The 17,392-nt window shown below is 44.1% G+C and overlaps 1 protein-coding gene across 5 annotated transcripts in view; it reads left to right on the forward strand.

Annotated features, from left to right (window-relative positions):
- Positions 1 to 17,392, forward strand: part of LOC135841058 (dual specificity calcium/calmodulin-dependent 3',5'-cyclic nucleotide phosphodiesterase 1-like) — a 71,979-nt gene that overhangs the window by 42,858 nt on the left and 11,729 nt on the right. For 2 of the 5 annotated variants that reach the window (XM_065357850.1, XM_065357868.1), the window contains 8 exons: positions 3,792 to 3,971; positions 12,184 to 12,433; positions 12,811 to 12,927; positions 15,367 to 15,507; positions 15,644 to 15,813; positions 15,915 to 16,076; positions 16,730 to 16,932; positions 17,029 to 17,160. In XM_065357850.1, coding sequence (XP_065213922.1) covers positions 3,792 to 3,971; positions 12,184 to 12,433; positions 12,811 to 12,927; positions 15,367 to 15,507; positions 15,644 to 15,813; positions 15,915 to 16,076; positions 16,730 to 16,932; positions 17,029 to 17,160 — 1,355 coding nt within the window. The remainder of the gene's footprint in view (positions 1 to 3,791; positions 3,972 to 12,183; positions 12,434 to 12,810; positions 12,928 to 15,366; positions 15,508 to 15,643; positions 15,814 to 15,914; positions 16,077 to 16,729; positions 16,933 to 17,028; positions 17,161 to 17,392) is intronic. The other 3 variants (XM_065357859.1, XM_065357876.1, XM_065357882.1) reach the window with 3 other exon arrangements.

Genomic DNA, 17,392 nt, shown 5'->3' on the forward strand with positions numbered 1-17,392 from the left:
TTTATCTCGGGTGGGGGTCGTTGATTCCTCACCTCGGCGCGGCGCGGCGCGTTATTCAAGTACTCGCTGGCCGCTGGTAGCTGCGCTTCCTACTCGTAAGTGCGCGGTTATAGTGGAGCGTAGCGTAGCAGCGCGTAGCTGCGCTCCACTATAACCGCGCACTTAGTCACTCGGTCGCGGGGCACCTCGCAGCTGTACTTTTGGTACTTGAAATAGTAGATTACTATACAAGAGTCGAACTGGAATTATTACGTATTAATAGGTACGTAAAATTCCAGTTCGATTCTTGCATTGTAAGATATTTTTCATAATTAATGCGATGAAACAAAAACAAACCGATTTATGTAAATAATTAGCAAAATATCTGGTTGAATGGTTGCTTTTCTCCTTCTCTAGGGAAGGAGAAAAGCACCCAGGGAAGGAAAAATATAGGTTCCTTTTTTCCTTCCCTCGGGTGTTTTTTTCCTCCAATCGTAGCGCGTTAAAACGTAAACAAGTTGGAAAAAAAATACATTCAACTCTATTTGTATGTTTTTTTCAATGCTATAGTTTGAACTTGGTTGTAATTCTAGCGTTTCTCAACATTTATCGGGTGTGTTATACCGACGCGACGTTTCATCGCATGTATTATGAAAAAAATTGTTATTCACTGGCTGCATTTTAGGAATACGAGTACGAGTACGAGTACCTCTGCCAAAATCACGCATTGGTACGCCACGCCATCGCATCGCCAGTTTTTACTCGCAGTTTTGTCAATAGGCAAGGTACGAGTACTACGAGTGCTACGAGTGCGAGATACCTACCGCATACGATACTCGTATATGTACGGGTATGCGTAATGCGTATACGCGTACCCCCTACCGTGTCCGTGTCCGTATGGTAGCACGAGGTGTAAGTACATACGTACTACGTAGGTAGGTACTTCGTAGATATGTATCGTATATATTTTTCTCCCATCAGCGTTTACCATTACGAGTAGGTACATATTTGTATTTTTCGCCATGTTTTCGCCTTTCGTGTATAGTTCGCCGAAGCACTCGTTCCTCGCGCCTCGCGGTCCCTTTAGTTACGATTAAGTACCTAACGGAGGACAGTAAGACGCGATGCGATATCACCCTACAAGTATGTACGAGTAATACATACGTAGGTCTACCTATGTGCCTATTATAGCGAGCGACGTGTTTTTTCCAACAATCGATTTGATGCTGTGAAAATTGTCGAGTAGATAGGTACCTACGCACCTCCGTCTACCTACCTACCTACCTACCTACCTACAAGTAAATTATTACGTTTTGAGAATTGCATAAGTACGAAATTCACCGATGAATAAAATTTCCCATCCTCTAATAACCTCCATCTTCGTCACAGTCGGTGTCTCATTTTCCATACCACCACCCCCCTCCAACCCTCCCTCAACCACCACCACCACCACCAAAAAAGGACGTATCAACATCGATAGAAGCACCGCAGCATCCAAATTACCTATCATACATCGTATCGTATTAATTATCTACCTATGTACCTACCTATTTTTCTCTCTCTCTATTTTCTTCCAAGTTGTAAACTACCGAGTAGGTACAGCCCTCGTGATTTTATCTGGTCTTGTTAATACAGTGGAAGCCATGCCCGCAAGCGCCTCGGCGCATAGGGGTTCTTGAATTTGTTAATTATTGCATTAAGTACATAAAAGAAATACAATATATTTATACCTACTACTACTGCTACTACTTACTTACTTATGTACGTACTTGTCGGCAAGTTTTTGGCAATAAAAATCAAACCTTTACGTCTGACTGAGAACAAGACGTAGGTACATAGGTAGTGGTAGGTACACATAGCGTGCTCGGAAAGACGAGTATCGACTGTACGAGTATTTCCGAGCACGCTCACGCTCACGCTGTATGCAGGATTGCAGGTAGACCTACGATACGCAATACAATGATGTATGAGGCGATTATTGTAACCGCAACCGCAACCTCGCGCCGCGCCACACCGGGCTAGGAAACTTGTTGAACGTGCCCGGCTATTTTTCACGGCGAATCAATTAGGCAATTACATTTTAGCTTTACTGTTTACTGTTTACGGCTTATACCGTTTACGTTACGTATATTAATGTAGGTAATCGTCGTTGCGAGGCGCCACCGCGCACCGCGCACCGCGCCGCGCTTCCGTCCCGTTCCATCTTTTGTGACCCCGACTCCAAACTCCAACCCCAACCCCAACCCCAACCCCAAACGTCGTCGTAATCGTAATCGCACTATCGTAGTAAAGCTATCGCGAGGGCGTGGCGTAGGGACCGATACGTATAAATGTACCGGTACTTACCTCGCTTATCACAGAGCTAGGTACCTACAGGCTACAGGGTGCGCAGAAATATCGAGTACGAGTACGAGTACGAGTACCCCGAAGATACGTAGTTTCATGTTAAAAACATACGAGTAGGTAGGTACTAGGTAGGTCTAGGTTGACAACGTGGAATACGAGTACGTAGGTAGGTAGGTAGGTAGGTACTTAGATGAATGATGATGACGAAATATGAATGCGTACGTGTGAATTGTGATTGGTGGTTGGTGCAATACGAGTATGTTCTCAGTTATCGACTATCGTACGTTACACGAGTACTTAGTACGTACATAAGTACCTTTACCTACCTAGATACCTAGATACGAGTATTACATATACGTACCTGCTATTCACTGCGAGCGGACCACCAACTGAAATACCTGCTCAGTGCTCAATGCTCATAGACCATAGTGCTCGTAGGTACCTAAAAGAGTTGACGGCAAACTTTATCGAAGGTGCTCGATACCTACTTGTGTGCAACCGTGTGCCTCTGCCTAGGTATGTCTACAGCTCGGTATGGGATGATACCCGATGGCCGATGGCCGATATATGTACATATCGTGATACTTATCGATACGTATCGATCCATTGCTCGATACTGAGCTTGTGAATTTTTTTTCTGTGAAAGTTTTGGCATTTCAGCCAACTTTCAAGCTACGAGATAAAATAAACAAACAAAAGTATCACGATGTACGTACCTATCGATGCGATATCACGATACTTTCAAAAGTATCGATACGGTTACGGTATCATCGCATTCCCGGTCTACACTATGTACTCAGCCTAAATAGCTGGTATGGTACTGGTAGGTAGTGTAATATATAATGTATACAAGTATACATATATAATACGTTTACGTATACATAGGCTATAGGGCGCGTAAAAATATCGAGTACCTACCCCGAAGAAAGTTTTTTTACTCGAATTAAATAGCAAATAGCCCTACTCGTACGATTGGGGAAATGTTATCACCTCAGTCCAACAGCCAAACAGCCAATCGCGTCGTGTGCACGTGACCAGCCGAATCATTTGGCACAAAACTGTTTTGGGGTCAGGTACTCGATATTTCTGCGCACCCTGTACCTAGGTAAATAGGTACCTAATGCGCGCGCAACTACGAGTACCGCCTATATTGCGTAATTATATGGTACATTATTTACGCATTACGCATTACGCATTACGTACGAGTAGGTGTAACTCGTGGGTGATGTCGTCGTAACTCGTACCCCTACGTAGATAGATAGGCCTACTGGGTACCGGAACCGGTACATCGGGTACATATACTCGTATTTCGTACGTGTAATACATACATCTACTCGTATACTACATATTACGTATCGTATAATACCTATAGCTATCGTATTTATGTAATATGTATTGTGTTTTGTGCTTTTGCTATGTTGGTGTTTTTTTTTTTTTTTTGCTAAAAACAAACCGGTACTCTACAGAGACAGCAGGCCGCAATATGTATCCTGCGAACGGGACCAACTGACACGGTGCGACAGCCACGTCAAAACCAGCTTACAGACTGCCCCTGTACCGCACGCCGCCGCCGCCGCCGCTGCAGCCGCCGCCGCCGCCGCCGGCGGTCATCAACGACGTCGCTTGAGAACCCCCGTATGGGCCAGGTTAAACAAAACATCATGACAATTATAGATTATCGCACGCTCATTTTAGTCGCATTTATGCCGCTGCGCTGCCGCTCTCGCTGCAGACCGCCCCGCCCTCCCCTTCATCCATTTATTCGTTCATTCGTTCGTTCGTCTGTTTGTCTGTCTGTCTGCCTGTCTATGCCCGCCCGTCCGTCCATCCATCCATCTATCCATGCATACATACATATATATACATACATACACACATCAGAGATGGAATCGATTATAATCGATGCTACATCGATCATTTTTCTCAAAATAATCGGAGCATAATCGCCAAAATAATCGGCCGATTAAATTAGATTAAATCAGCCAAAAAACATGACGTCATGCGGGGCGTTCGGTACCATTGACCAATCAAAAAGCCTGAAATAAAAGATCCGATTTATCGACGATGTCCCGGTCATTTAATCGGACCGATTATAATCGGTAATCGTTCCATCTCTGACACGCATACATCCATACCTGCATATTACATTCCACTCATTCGCTGTTCGCTTCACCTCGCCGCTGGCGCGGCATTAGGCAGCGCTTATGTAACAACCAAATTACAACCTGCTGATAGATTTACAAAATATTCATTTATAACTTACATACAAGGCAGGTGCCCCAGGTGACATTCACCGATTTCAACCGCGATTCTCGCATCATTGGATAGAGGACATCGAACATAGTCTACCACGAAATTTTCAGCTGCTCGAGTTGATACTCGTATTTCAGCCTTGCAGGGCAATTTTTCGATTTTCACATTGCAATTTTGAAAAAATCGAAAATCGCCCTGCAAGGCTGAAATATACGATTATCAACTCGAGCAGCTGAAAATTTCACCGTGGGCTAGTCTCATCGTATGTAGGTATTACATACGTAAAATGCCCAAATAATATTAAAGGTTTCGGTATGCGACCTGCGCCGACTATATACACTTATATTTTTGGCCAATTTTTCAAAATTACCGTGTCAAAATCGAAAAGTCACCCTGGAAGGCTGAAATACGAGTATCAACTTGAGCAGCTGAAAATTTCGTGGTAGACTATGTTCGATGTCCTCTATCCAATGGTGCAAGAATCATTGAAATCGGCAAATCGGCGCACGTCACCTGGGACACCTCCCTCGTTAGTATGTATACATAGATTTAAACTTAGTCATTGTGGTGCCCGTTTTAAGTATACGTAGTCATTGTGGTGCCCGGTTTTGGTCTTGAGGTGCCCAAATCGGGCACCACAAGGTCTTTCTATATAAAACGATGTAGAATCTCATGAAATGCACTCTAAGGTGAAAAAAAAATTTTTGAGGCAGGCACCGCAAGTACCAAGTTTATATAACGGGCACCACTATGACTAAAAACCAAAAAAACTAAACTGCTCCGAAACACCTTTATCATACATATATATGTGATCCTCTATGTACGCGGGCACCACAATTACCATAAAAGACCCGGGCACCACAAGGTACTAGGTACGTGTATTCATACGCATACGCATACGCATAAGTAAACAATAAACATAATACAAATAGGTACCTAGACCTACGTAGATACTACCTATGTAATGTACCTTGGTCCGTACCGCGCATTACGAGTAGTGTGTAGTTATAGTCCCTAATTGTCCGGATTTCATCTAACGTAACGTAGCATATTCGCCATTCGGATTTCGGTACCTGGGCAAGTGGGCGCCTTGTGCGATTCATCTGCGTTACCTACCGTTTTCGATTCCGTTTCTACATAAAACAAGCGTCGTTCCACCTTTGCAGTCGCCCCCTCCTCCTCACGCAACTCGCGAGCTTCAAATCAAAAAGCTCCAACACCTACGACGAGTACGTACGAGTATGTAGCTTGTAGATGTACGTAGACGTAGGTAGCCAGGTACATACATGCGAGATTTAAAACAAACAAACAATACGAGTTAGTAGTCGAAGATATGTCTACTAGCTAAGTAGCTACACAGACACACCTACGAGTATTCGTGATGTCATTAAAGTCGTAGGTACCTACTCGTATGTTGCTTAACGGGTACTAAGTTCTAGATATGGCAAGTATACGCATACGCCATTTTGGTTCGACACGACGGATGTAAACATTATCAGAACGTACTCGTATGTATGTACCTATGCAATATGCATACAATCTTACGTGTAGAAAATGCAATTTTTTCGATTTTTCGCCGGTTCGGGTGAATGGGTGAATTTTTAAGTATGTAGTTTCAAGCTAAAATCGATTGATGTTAAATTTTTGTTATTTCGCGAAAAATTGACGATTTTACGAATACTTCTATTATCCGATTTTTTCATACCGCGGTACTACCTATTCGAGTACGAGTATGTGTCAACTTTGAACTAAAAATACTTGAAATCTTCAGCGAACACGCGCGCGCGTATTTTAATATAGCAAAATGTTGGAAATTTTATCTTCTTTAAAATGGGTGCGTTTATCGAAAGCTCTACGTGTACGTGCAACCGTTTAAAAGTTGTACAAGTTTGAAGTTGCGAAAACAATGCAAAAACCAACCGCGGATGGTAAGTCTAAGTATTGAACTTTGAACCAGAATTACTCAAAATTTGCGAGCGACGGAGGCTCTAGAATGGCTGGAAATGGCGAATCTCGGATTTGGGGAAATTATTATCTGTTTTAGGACTTATTTTGATCAGTTTTACCGATCATGTACGGTACGTACTTTTTTTTACAAGTATAAATCACCAAAAACAGTCAATTTTGAATTTTCAAACGTTGGCCAAATATCGAGATATGAAGTTGGGCAGCTGAAAATGTGGTTTTGGGGGTTTTAGACGATGCTGTTTCCAAAAATCGCGGTCCCGTTCGAATCGGAGGCGGACACTTGAAGAGGTTCCCTTAGTACTCTTCGTGATTCGGAAATTCAGAAATTCGAAATAGTTGAAGTAGGTAGGCCGCGTTCGAAAACGACAAAAAACAAGCGAGCACGCCGAATTAGCGCGGCGCGGCGCGGCGCGGCGGCTTCTGCGAAAACGAAAGCGGGAAAGCGCAAAACAAGGAGCGTTTCTCACTCATCCGGTTAGATCAGCGTATCTATGGTATACCTAGACCTACGTATATACGTTTGAAAATGATGCTCGGTCGCCGATCGCCGGTCGCCGGTCGCCGGTCGCCGGTCGCCAACGAAAAGCACAAAGTTTAATCGGCGACAAGCGGCATAGCACGTTTCCAGCATTATCGAGACGACGACGACGACGACGACGACGACGAGAACCAACAAAGCTCCAGTAGCCTCCGCCGCCGCCACCGCCCATAGTATCGGCTTACGAAAAACACGGACGAGACGTGCGAGAAAGAGAGACACTCGTTACTCGCTCGTACCTACTACACTACCTAGCTACTACCTAGCGAGAGGGCGAGAGGGCGAGAGGGCGAAAGCGAGAGAGAAACGAAGAATCGATGGTATCGCATCGTCGCTCTCGTTACGACGATGATAAAGCTTCGTGTGCCTGTGCCCTGTCGGCTTTTCTAAAACAATCAAATATCAGCTCGTAATCGGCTTATCGAAGCGATTCATTTTATTAGCTGATTTAACGACGTTGTTTAGCGTTGCCGCCATCACCATTCACCATCCACCATCGTCATCTTTTTTTATCACTCGTGTCACGCCACATCACGTATCACGTCGCGTCGCGTCGCGTCGTATGCTCGCGTGCAACCAATTTCTCGTCAACTGATGTTCGCTTCATTAGATACGATACTCGTAGGTTAACTCGCCAGTTACGAGTACCTACATATGTACATACAAAATGATAGACGTGATATGTACCTGTTACGAAAAATAGGTAGCGAATAGCGATCGAGGCAAACGACATCGACATCGACATGCTCGCAGGAGGTGCACGATAATGTGCACCAGCCGATAAATTCCAACTCGGCACCGTCGAATTTCCAACGACGCGACCCTCCGATTTTACATAGGTACCTAGTTAGGTGTCTACTTATACTCGACTCGAGTATTTTTCTTCTTCTTTTTTGTAACCTACTATTATTTCTTTTTTTCAAGATTTGAATAAAAATTGGCGATTATTGTGGCGGCCGCGCCCACTCCCTCAAAATTTTCAGATCTCATTTTGCAATTGAAAAAAGTTTTAATCGTAACTATAGATACGATGATTTACTTCACTTAGATCAATGGCGCGATCTCGAAATATTGTAGCGTGGCGTAGCGTAGCGTTGATATTTAACCGTTAACGTTAAGACAGTTTCGTACATATAACGCGCCTCTTTGACGGTCGGTTGATGTGTGAATAAGTATTAACGGCGATTATGACGAAAAAAAATCGTATAAAAATAATTGACCGATATGCGACTGGGTAGTAGATACCTATACTCGATCGTATACCCCGATACCGGAATTTGCTTTTCGGCTCGAGCTGATTGTGAGATGGGTGTGCGCGTATTCGCGTATTCGCGTATTCGCGTATTCACGGCGAACTAGTTATGCAATTCTATTAACATCCGAGTACACGGCTACACGCACGTTTCATGGCGAGCGCCACGTCGCGTTGGCAAAAACTACGTACGATTTTCTTCGCAGTTGGCTTAAATTGCGCGGCAACAGGCAACTACCGATGGAAATGGTCATCATCGCATCTCGCTCTCTATTATTTTGGGGCGAAATACTCGATCGCGCCTGGCGCCAATCGAATACACTGTCGAACACGAATACCTATTGGTACGACCTAGTTGCTTTTTTTTTTATTAGATAGGTTTAGGTACTGGGTATAGCTACGAGTATTTTTATTCGTTTAGTGTAAAGGATGGACTATACTGAATTTAAGGGGATACTTATTCCCTTAACTTATACTTTAGCTTGGTTTATATACTGAATTTAACGTCCGTTAACCTAAAATTTGCCTTTGTTTAACTTCTAGGGTTAAGTTTAAGTTTACGGTTAAATTCAGTATAGTCCCTAACCTACTCGTATTAGTTGGTTGGTTTTTTGTTTTTTCGTTTTTTTTCACTTTTTCGTTGTTTTGAAATTTCCAAGCAATTAAGCGGCGCAAGTTGTGTGTAGTACGTGTGTCGTGTGTCGTGTACGCATTAGCCGCGACCAGTACTGGTACTGCTACTGCTACTGCTGGTGCGTGAAATATGAAACGTACGACTGAAATTTTGAAACAAGGCCGATGATGCTACGTATAGAGGAAAAACGACGGCGAAACATGGCCGCAGCCGATCACAAGCGCCGTAGCCGTAGCCGTAGGCGTAGCGACGCCAACGTTAAAAAGAAACTGCAGAAAACTAGCGTTCAGGGGCAGGCAAAGGCAAAGGCGCGAGTGGTAGTGCGGCCAAATGTAAACGCTGACGACCCGATTGCGAGCGGATGCCGAGTCAAAAACATCGCCGCCGATGCGGATGCCGATGCCGTTTCGATCAGAAAATTCAAACATTCGCTGGCGAACCGAAAATCATTACGTCGAGTGCAGCCGTCGGCGCCGGTGCCGGTGCCGGTGCCGGTGCAGCCGCGGTCGCGACAGATGGCCGAAGCGACTGGTCGCGCACGAAATGGCGTCGTCATCGTCAACGGTCGCGGATATACATCCGACAATTGGCGATGGCCGAGACTAAGCGAAATTTTCATTGCGCCTCCGGCTCCGGCTCCGCTACGCGTAAATAGCTAAATACCTACCTACCCACCCATGTGTATACGAGTGGGTAGGTATGTGCGATTGTATGATTTACATACTTGTACCTATGTACCAACGTACGAATAATTATGATACGCGTATATACTCGTAAGTACTAGCCGTAGGTACCACTTTTTTCCGCCCTTCTTTGCTTCGTCGCGTCGTTCTTCCTTTTTTTCTCTTCTCGTTGTTTTCATTCATTCTAACAACTACGCGACGAGTATAGGCTATAGACCGGTATACCTACCATACGAGTAGGTGAGTAGGTACGTCTACGTACCCGTATTTCACCTGCCTTCTTGAAAGTTGAAATTCAACTTTTTCAACTTTTAACCCAAACATGGCGAAAATATGAAAAGACGTACTCGTACGTTACGGTAGTTTTTTCATTTCCATATACCTACCTACCTACCTACTCGTAAACTTGTTCGGGACCGTTTCGTTTCGTTTCGTTTCGTTTCGTTTCATTTCGTATTACCTAATAATTAATTTCGTAACAAACGCCGCGCCGCGGCGCGCCTCGCCCCGCCGACTATGTGAGAAAATTGCGCAAGCTGAGAAAAAGTTTTTAAAAAAGCGAAAAAAATAAAATACGAAGGTAGGTATGTACACGTAGGTACCTACTAGGTACTCGCCTATGTAAAAACTAAAAAGGTGAAAAACTGAAAAAAAGAAAAAAAGAAAGAAAACTTGAAATATGTGCGCGCGAAATGTTTTCTTTTCTCACTCTTCGCGTTCGCGTTCGCGTACATTTCATTTGCATACTTATTATACCTACCTACCTACCTACCTACTTATCGCGTATTTATTCGTTCGCCTATTCAGCGATCAGTGCAGCGCAGAGACCAGAACCAAAAGCTGAAAGCGAAAAGCTAAAAGCTTACCCCTAGTTTTCAGTTTTCGTGTTGAAAATTTCGAATTCGGCCGCAATATTTTGAAATTAAGTAGGTAGGTACGTACCTACCTACCTACCTTACTCGTGTCATTTTTTAAAATTTAAAAACACTTCGAATTAAATTTTGCTTTCGACGAGCTCCTCGACATCATATATGTACGTTTGATGTTCCATCCCCCAACCCTCTCCCCCTCTACCTCCCATTCCTCTCCCCCTCAACATCCTTCTTCCTTTTTCCAATACGAATACTCGTATTTTACAATAGCACTTTTCCGAATGGGACAGGTTGGCGCTTGGCAGCGTACCTACTTTTTTTGTTTCCCGAAAAGAAAAGCAACGCAAAATCAACGTCTCGTTGAGCACTTTTTCGTCTATGGAATGTGATTGTATACGTATCACGTACTCGTAGGCATGAAGTGCGACGTGCGACGTGCGACGTGCGACGTGCGACGTGCGGTATGGAACCAGTTTGAAATGATGCGAATATATCGTACATGTAATACATAGTACATACATACGAGTATGTATATTATGACATCATCGCGTCGGTGTCTCTTCCTATGAAAAATGAATAAATGCCTACCAACCGTGTACGGCTTGCTCAGGAATATCGAGCACCCCGCGGGAAAACAAATTATATATAGAGGTGTGTGATTGGACTTGGTGCAATGTCATCACCTCACCTCACCTCACCTCAATCCAACAACCAATCACCCGTTATCATGTTCTGCTTCCTGTTATTCACTAAAAACGTTTTCTGGTGGGGAAGGGGTGCACGATATTTCTGAGTACGATGTATGAGCTACATACTCGTACTCGTACTCGTACTCGTACTCGTACTCGTACTCCCTATCCCTAGGTACCTACTCGATCGTCACCTACATCTACACCTCCATTACAGGGTGCGCAGAAATATCGAGAAGGTACCTACTACCTACTCCAAACAATGCCATTTGTTAAGAATACGCGGCTGGTTAGAAAAATGTGAAATGGATGCGTGTGATTTTTGGTGGAATTGTTATCACTTTACCCCAATCCGACGAGCAATCATGCGAAATATGTACATCAGTACCTACCTATTAAACATAAAAGTTTTTTGGGTGGGGTACTCGCTCTCGCTACTCGATATTTCACCGCTCACCCTGTACGACGTACGTGGTCGACTGGTCGTGTACATACTCGTAAATAATACTCGTACGAGTATGTAACTAGATAGGATAGGCATGTAGTTAATGCGGTGTTTAAGTACGAGTAAGTACAGCAAGCACATCCGCAGATAGCCTATTGGTGTGCAGCTGCGCACTTGCGCAGATAGGCCTCTGTACGTATACGTACTAATCGTACGCGTACATACTTGTCTCGTCATCAGTATGATTCGCCGCATGTATATTGTATATGTACTTGTACCTCTACCTCTATTTATGTAGCTGTAACCTAACATGACGTATATCTACCTTAGTAACCTACATAAGTATCTCTACCTAGGTACCTATGTACTACCTACCTACCTAATTACCTCTATGTTTCTTTCAATTTTCTAATTTTTTCCGTTATTGTTCTTGTTGTTGTTGTTGCTGCTGCTGCTGCTGCTGCTGCTGCTGCTGTGCCTGTGCCTGTAAAAAAATGTGTGTTGCGGTTGCGGTATTGTCGCAGACGTTTGGTGGACGAGGACGACGAGTTGAGCGAAGTGCAGCCGGACGCGGTGCCGCCAGAAGTGAGAGAATGGCTGGCATCTACCTTCACCAGACAACTGGCCACGTCCCGCAGAAGAACGGACGAGAAACCAAAATTTCGATCCGTAGCTCACGCCATACGAGCCGGCATATTCGTCGACAGGATATACAGAAAAGTTACCAACGCTGCCTTGATGCAATTTCCCAGCGAAGTAGTTCGCGTATTAAAGGTACGTAAACGTATCGAGATCGACTATCGAGTCCGCGCATCTACATATGTGTATTGTGTACATCCGCATGCACTTAGGTACCCATCTACGCAAGTATAACAAAATCCACCTTTTTTTTTACAAAAAAAAAAAAAAAAAAAAAAATCATCAACGAGCTTATTTTTGAGGATTCTTCGTTTAACTCATCGCCACATGTTTAGCCGAAGTGGCTCAACATTTTTCCAAGGTGTATTCTATTCTCCCGCTCTGCGTTGATTTTCTCGTCAGTTTTCGTTAAAATTCCGGATACAGTTTTTCTTTTTTTTTCGAGTAATTCGCATCGAGCTGCTCTATTACCTGCTCGTATTTATTTGTTTGTTTGTTTGTTGTACGTGCAGACTTTGGACGAGTGGTCGTTCGACATTTTCGATCTCAGCGAAGCTTCGTGTAATCAACCGCTCAAATATCTAGGATACGATCTGCTGAACCGATACGGAATTTTTCACAAATTCAAGGTAAGCTCACGTCAGACTGACTACACGGTACGCCGCGCCGGTACGAGCACAACCGTAACCGTAAAAATGTGCGCGTGTTTTCACTCCATCGCTGCATGTCTATCGGCTACATGGCTAGCTCCGCCATCGCGTCGCGTCGCGTCGCGTCGCGTCGTGCCCATGTAGAAATTGGCAAAGGGCAAAAGGCTGGGCTGGACTGGCTGCAAAATACGTGTATTATATTAATCGGAGTCGTTATGTCTAAAGTTGGTAAGACTCGAAATTGTATTATAAATTCCTTTGTAAAAGTATTTAGCGCCGTCGTCGTCGTCAAGACGCTGGTTTCTCGCGCGAGTAGGCATCCCCCTCAATACCCTAACCACGTGTCCATGTCCTCTTATCCCCATATCCGTCATTCGCGTCAACAGCGTATCGCCTCGCCTCGCCTCGCCTCGCCTCTCCCTAGGCTGGAGCAATAGTGATAAGAGATACGATACGACTACCAACGCAACGCCAAGTAAACGGGTACGCGTATTTAATATTATTACTAGGGCAACCCAAAATATGCTCTCATTCAAGGTAAAATATTCAATATATATTCGATTTTTTGAGGTGAAATATTCGACAAAAATATTCGATTACCCCTAAAATATTCGAAAATATTCGAAATCAAATTTGGTATCGTTTCACTCGCCTTTACAAGCACATTACAAAAATGGCTACATCGTTGGGTTTCGTTTCCTAAATCACATGAACTATTCGCAATTTTGCAAAATGGAACAAAATTGTTGAATTAAAATTCTATTTTGATCGTCAATAAAAGAAAAAAAATCTAAGCTTGATTTAAAATTCAATCCTCATCATCATTTCATCAATCATCAATATCATCATCATTAAAAAGAACCATTTTTTTCATCTTCAACATTCTGTGAAAATGACGTTTCCTGTGTTGCGATTCTCAAAATGCAAAAATTTCCAAAATATTCAAAAGTATTCAAAAATATTTGATAAATTGCAAAATATGTGGTAATTTTAGACAAAAATATTCAAATAGCAATCAAATATGCGAAAATATTCATTTTAAGGCAAAATATTCGAAAATATTCGAAATGAAGTAGGTCTTAAATGAAAGGCAATTTTCTGAAACGTAAAATGATTTTGTTACATTTGTAAACGGAGTGCAACAAAAAAAGATTCAAAAAAATATATTGGGTTGCCCTAATTATTACGTATTACCGAAAAACTTTGCGTGTACTAGAAAGCTGGATTTGCGGGGTGCGGCCTATCCAAAATTTCTCGCGAAAACTTTTTACGAATAAACTAACGGCAGCTCGATAAATACTTGTAAGTTAGGTTCTCTTCATCGGCTGCTCTACTCGTACTCGTATCATCTCGTACGTCGTACCCGTTCACTTTGGCACATGCGTTGTATGGTTTTGGGGTTATGGGTGTGGGCAGCGTACTAGCTAGCTAGCTGTAGCTTTCGAATCCGCAAAGGGTATTTTTTACGAGTGGGAGTGGGGAGTGGAAGAGGATTGCGACAAATTTGAATTTTTCAAGTAGGTATTTATTTGGCCATGTTTTTGGAATTGGAATCTTCCAACGGCTGAACGGCCAGCGCAGCGCAGCGCAGCGCAGCGCAGCGGTGCCGAGTCAATCATTTTTCCTTCAAAAGCTACCTATGTACGCGTAGTATAGGTTGGTATTAGGTACGAGTAAAACACGAGGGCGTGAGGGCGCGAGCGACGCGACGGTTCCAAATTTCGACGCTAGTTTTATGCAGAGTGCAGCTGCTGCAGATTTCCAATTCGAGAAACGAAAAGTATCTTTTGGTAAAGTACTCGTACATACGTGATACATACGAGTAATATGCTCGAATATGCGCCAATCGCCAAAAAATGGCAAAATACGACGCGAGTACGTAGGGACCTATGCTGGATGCGCCAAAACGCGCCAACACAATACGAGTATGGTGCTCGTTTCACTCGTAATTTTATGAAACGTAAAGAAAACATCGATATGCGCAATCTCATGCGCAGAACAGTACCACGCGTCACGCGCCACGCGATAATTCCCAATTGGCTAATTCCGTTGCGTTGAGCACAACCGGTCGCGGTACTTTCGTTAAATATAAATACTCGTATGTACGACGCGACGCGCGACGACGACGTGACGTAACTCGTTCAGTTCAGGGTGCTCAGAAATATCGAGTACCTCTAAAAAAGTTTTCTACTAAAATACTCGACTTGGTCACAGTGAATGATACGAGTACGAGTCATACGCATCTATTTCACGTTGCCATCTTAGTTTTTAAATGAAAAACTTTCTTAGGGGTACTGGTCGCGATGCCGCGTGCCGCGTGCCGCGGTAAATTTTAGTAGTGGCAGTAGGTCTGGTTTTTAGGTGCTCGGAGTGCAGCTGTCAGCTGTGGATTTGAGAAATTTGCCATTTTGGTTGCAGGTACCTCCAGCTGTGGTGGAATATTTTTTGACCAAAATAGAAGAAGGTTATTACAAATTCAAAAATCCGTATCACAATAATCTGCATGCGGCCGATGTAGCTCAATGTATCCACTGGATGTTATACCAGACTGGATTAATGGTGAGTAGTAGTACCAATAGTACCATACACCTAAGTTTGTACTGCATCGTACATACGTACACTGTACACTGTACACTGTACACTGTACACTACCTGTACACGAGTAGGTAATTTTTACTCGTATTTGGGTTCGCAGAATTGGCTGACTGATCTGGAAATTTTCGCCACACTGGTGGCGGCCATCGTGCACGACTACGAACACACCGGAACGACCAATAATTTCCACGTAATGTCCGGCTCGGATACCGCGCTCTTGTACAACGATCGAGCCGTCTTGGAGAACCATCATATCAGCGCCACGTTCAGGTGAGTCGTACCGGCTACCGGCTACATACTCGTATATGACCATTATATCAATAGGTATTACGTAGTATTACCTACTACTCTATGTACGTATTGTATTACAGACTGATGAAAGAAGACGAATGCAATATTTTGCAACATCTGTCCAGGGAAGAGTACAGGGAGTTCAGAACGTTGGTCATAGACATGGTGTTGGCGACTGACATGAGTTTTCACTTTCAACAATTGAAAAATATGAGAAATTTACTAACGTTAGCCGAACCGTTGTAAGTGCGTTCGCGTTCGCGCTTGCGCTTGCGTTTACGTTTGCACGAAGCTGAGCTTGGTCTGGTCTGGTCTGGTCTGGTCTCCGAACTGATTCGCACATTTGACTCGACTCGACTCGACTCGATCCGATTCGATTCGTTGTCAAGTCTTCGGTGTGGATACCTGTCTACCTACGTAGCTGTACCTATGGCTATGTATTCGCATCATGGCACTCAGACACCACCGAGTACCCGAGTACCTGAAATAAAAATTTGACAATGACAAACAACGGGCAAAAAAGAATAGGGGTAGTATGTTATATGAGGTATATAGGGGCGCGGGCGCGGGCGCAATTTTCAACCTTTTGTGTACGCGTGTACTCGTAGAGTATGGTACCTCTACGTAGGTGATTCGGACACATTCGAACTGGAAGGTACGCATGCAGTTTCAATACGCTAGGGCTAGAGTAGGGAATTGGCCGTCGCGTGGCCATGGGCCATGGGTATTGGGCATTGGGCATTGGGCATGGCCTGACCGGCTAGCAATCGTGCGAGCGTTTCTGCGGCGTGGCGCGGCGCGGCGTGGCGTCTTTCTTTTGTCGCGACTAGCGAGGTATCGCATCGTGGCCTACGCCTACCTAATACGCATTTTGCGATTGCGTTTGCGCTTGCAGCATGGACAAATCGAAAGCTTTATCGTTAGTGCTACACTGCTGTGATATATCGCATCCGGCCAAGCGATGGGACCTGCATCGACAATGGACGGCCCGATTGTTGGAAGAGTTTTTTCGTCAAGGCGATAAAGAGCGCGATCTCGGCTTGCCATTTAGTCCTCTGTGCGATCGCAACAACACCTTGGTCGCCGAATCTCAAATCGGTACGTCGTACCTACAACCACAGCCACACCCACGCCCTATAACCCGCGTCATCGCTCATATTTTTCGCGTGTTTTTTTTTCTTTTTTCTTTTGTAGGTTTCATCGACTTTATCGTCGAGCCAAGCATGGCGGTGTGCGGCGATATGCTCGAAATAATTGTAAACGCTTTGAACAGTCCGTCGGTGCAGGTGCAGATGACGAGCGCAACTTTGCAGGATCCAACAAGTGGTAAGTGCTCAGTGCTCACTGCTCACTGCTCATTCTCAAACACTGTAAATTGCGCAGTAGCGTATACGTAATGGTCATTTTCGTCGAGTCGTCTCCCAAAGTGCGCCTGCATATTTTATTAGTACCTACAACTACGTAAAAGCACGGCACGCGGCCGCGGCGTACTCGTAGTTTTGCCTCGAAATCTACATACCAGTACATACGCTACAATTATATGTAATTTATAACCAAC

This window comes from Planococcus citri, chromosome 1, assembly GCF_950023065.1.
Source record: "Planococcus citri chromosome 1, ihPlaCitr1.1, whole genome shotgun sequence".
Lineage (NCBI taxonomy): Eukaryota > Metazoa > Arthropoda > Insecta > Hemiptera > Pseudococcidae > Planococcus > Planococcus citri.